The 2,727-nt window shown below is 39.9% G+C and overlaps 1 protein-coding gene across 1 annotated transcript; it reads left to right on the forward strand.

The window, feature by feature from the left end:
* The first annotated feature begins 242 nt into the window (after positions 1 to 242).
* Positions 243 to 2,221, forward strand: LOC103710667 (DUF2996 family protein). Its single transcript, XM_008796514.5, has 4 exons — positions 243 to 693; positions 1,034 to 1,230; positions 1,697 to 1,769; positions 1,844 to 2,221. Exons 1-4 carry the CDS (start codon positions 513 to 515, stop codon positions 1,996 to 1,998), a joined length of 606 nt encoding a protein of 201 aa, XP_008794736.1. The 5' UTR covers positions 243 to 512; the 3' UTR covers positions 1,999 to 2,221.
* The last annotated feature ends 506 nt before the right edge of the window (positions 2,222 to 2,727 follow it).

Below are 2,727 nucleotides of genomic sequence, written 5' to 3' on the forward strand. Positions count from 1 at the left end.
TTTACCTAACTGTTCCAGAAAGAAAAATAGGTGCTCGGCCAAATATAAACCATTTAAGGATATACTATTTTTTTATACCAAATGAAATATAAAAAAATATTTTTTTAATATTTTTTTTCCACGAACCCAACAAATCCTTAAGAGTCACAAGTCAGAATAGGTCCCGATGCTCAACCGGCTCGGATCAAGCGAATTAGCTCGGTGCTTCGGAAATAAAACAGAAAAAAAAAAAAGAAACTAGCGAAAGAGAGGAGGGCCATGGAAAAAGCTTGTGGATAGAATACTTCTCTGAACCAGAGGCCAGACCCCCTCCATTCCCACCACTCTTTTCCTACAACTTGCAAAACGAACCCAGTTCAATCCTCCCATCTCTTCCATTGCTACGCAGTAATCTCCGAGCCGTCTCTGAGAAGTGGTCGAAGTAGAACTCGAGCATCCATCTTAGCTTTTATATGCCATCATAATTGAGAAACTTGGCGTGCCGTGCCTCTGCTTCACTGGCCTCCTTCGCCATGGCTTCTCAGTCTCTCAACGTATATAGTCCTTTAACGAGGCAGGTAAAGGGCGATACCGTTCCAGTCTTCTCTAAGGCTCCGGTAACCAGTGATCGAAGGCACAAACATGGAAGGATCGTTCTTTCGCGTGGCAGCGTCATCTGTTGTTCGGCTGTACAAGAGTCCTCTGCTGCCGCCGGTATTCCTAAGTTCATATTTCTTTATCTTCCCTCCATATTCTCCCCCTCTCTGGATGCTGAACGATAATTTTATCCATCATAGGTAGCTAAAATTTAATTTAGTTTTGATCTTAAAACAAGAATAAATTAGTTTATCTTGTTGACTAGAGGAATCTATCTACGTTTCCATAGTAGTAAACATGCTTGCACTCATTAGTAATTTGCTCTTTATTTTGAGAACTACGAGTGATTTGCTCTTGGTGAATATGGATCTTAGAATAAGCAAAGCTAAAGAAGGAGACTCTGCGGTACTTTTTTTATTATTCTAATTTATCGCTTGGTGCAATCTTCTTCAACTAGTTACTGATAAAAAGGAAGCAGAGCCAGCGGCGAAGGCAGCGGCACCGGCAGTTAAGAAGGCTCCTGAGAAGCCCAAGAAACCCCCTGCAAAGCCTCTGCCACAGCTGATGGAAGAAGATTTGATTCCTTCGCTGAAAGCTACTCTTGAGGCTCAAGAAGATGTGTCACAGATTGAAATCTCCTTTCGCGACAACAGGGTTTGTGATTCTTTACAACCACACTTCATCAGTAATATAACATTAGCATTATCTTCTAATATGTTCATCATGAGAACTTATATATATATATACAAAGAAGTGCTCTTCCTTATGTTGATAATTGCTGAAAAATATGTTGGTGGCAAGACAATGAAGGCTATGATACTATGGTGATTGGTTATGTCAGGAACTGCAGTGCTTGTAGGAATTCCTAAGAGATACTATTACTATGCAATACCAAACACTGGGCTTTAAACAGCCAGCTTAATATGGTTCTTCTATGCTCAATCTATAACCAATCATCTTTGTAGGAGTTCCTAAGTGTCACGTTAGAACTGATGAATTTTGTGGCAGAACGCAAACTGTAGATTCCATTCCAGATATTCTTTCTTACGCTGTAGATAATTGAGCAGAGACAACAATATATTGTTAAAGTGATTCTGTTGGTTGCTTGATTGAATTACAGTTGGAGGGTTCCTTTCTGAAGGAAGACGTCCCCTATATTTTTTGGGCTTTCTTCCCAAATGGAGACCTAACAGGTACTATCTTCTCTTTAGCGATGCGCCCTTCTCCTTAAACATGGCAACTGGATGCTAGTTTTCCCTTTTGGCAGGTCCTAAAGCGTTTTCTTTATCCTCATATGGTTATGAGGCCAGTACTGTTGAGCCCTTCTTGATTGATGAAAGGAGAGTCACAGCCCAACTTGTGGTCTTTTGGATTCGGAAGAGATTGGCAGCTCAAGGAATCCTCCCCGTCTGGAAAGAATAAATGTACAGCCCGCATCACATAAGATCATGACAACATTTCCATACCTTCATCTGTATTGGCAAATTTCATAAGGCTCATTTACTGTAACAACATAGATTGATGGTTACATGGTCATTTGGCTAAAACAATCTATTCTGGCCACTCCATCACTTGCTACAAAGATTGTTATACTGTAACATACGTTCTACATAAGTAGAAAACTCGGTTCATCGTTTTTGAGTTCTCTGGTTCTTATATCTTTTTCTGAGAGAAGTTCTTAGGCTCTTCGGGTTAAGAAAATCGAGTGGAATTGGGATGAATTTCTTGTACTATATCTTTTTCTGAGAGAAGTTCTTACGTTCTTCGGGTTAAGCAAATCGAGGGGAATTGGGCTGGATTCCTTGTTGGAATCAGGTCCGTTAGCCTGGTAGGCCTGTTTTCTTCTAAAGCCCATCTTAGTTTTAGCTTAACTCTCTTTTGTGAGTCTGTCGGACTGCAAGATAAAACAAAAGGATCTATGAAAGATTTTTTTGGCTTCCACAGGATTTGGGCTAGAGAAGAATTAGATTGATATATGCCTTATTAAACAGGCTATGTAATCCATAATCCTATAGAAGTGGGTTAGGTGAGGTCTAGTTGATATGGACTATTCGGGTTGATATTTTGATATCATCCATATATTTGCAATCCAGCGGATCCAACAAGATTATCCAAACAAGTCCTTAACATGCATAATAAACCCAATTTCAA

Source organism: Phoenix dactylifera, chromosome 2 (assembly GCF_051530095.1).
Source record: "Phoenix dactylifera cultivar Ajwa chromosome 2, Ajwa_hap1_PhDact_Kaust_v1.1, whole genome shotgun sequence".
Taxonomy (NCBI): domain Eukaryota; kingdom Viridiplantae; phylum Streptophyta; class Magnoliopsida; order Arecales; family Arecaceae; genus Phoenix; species Phoenix dactylifera.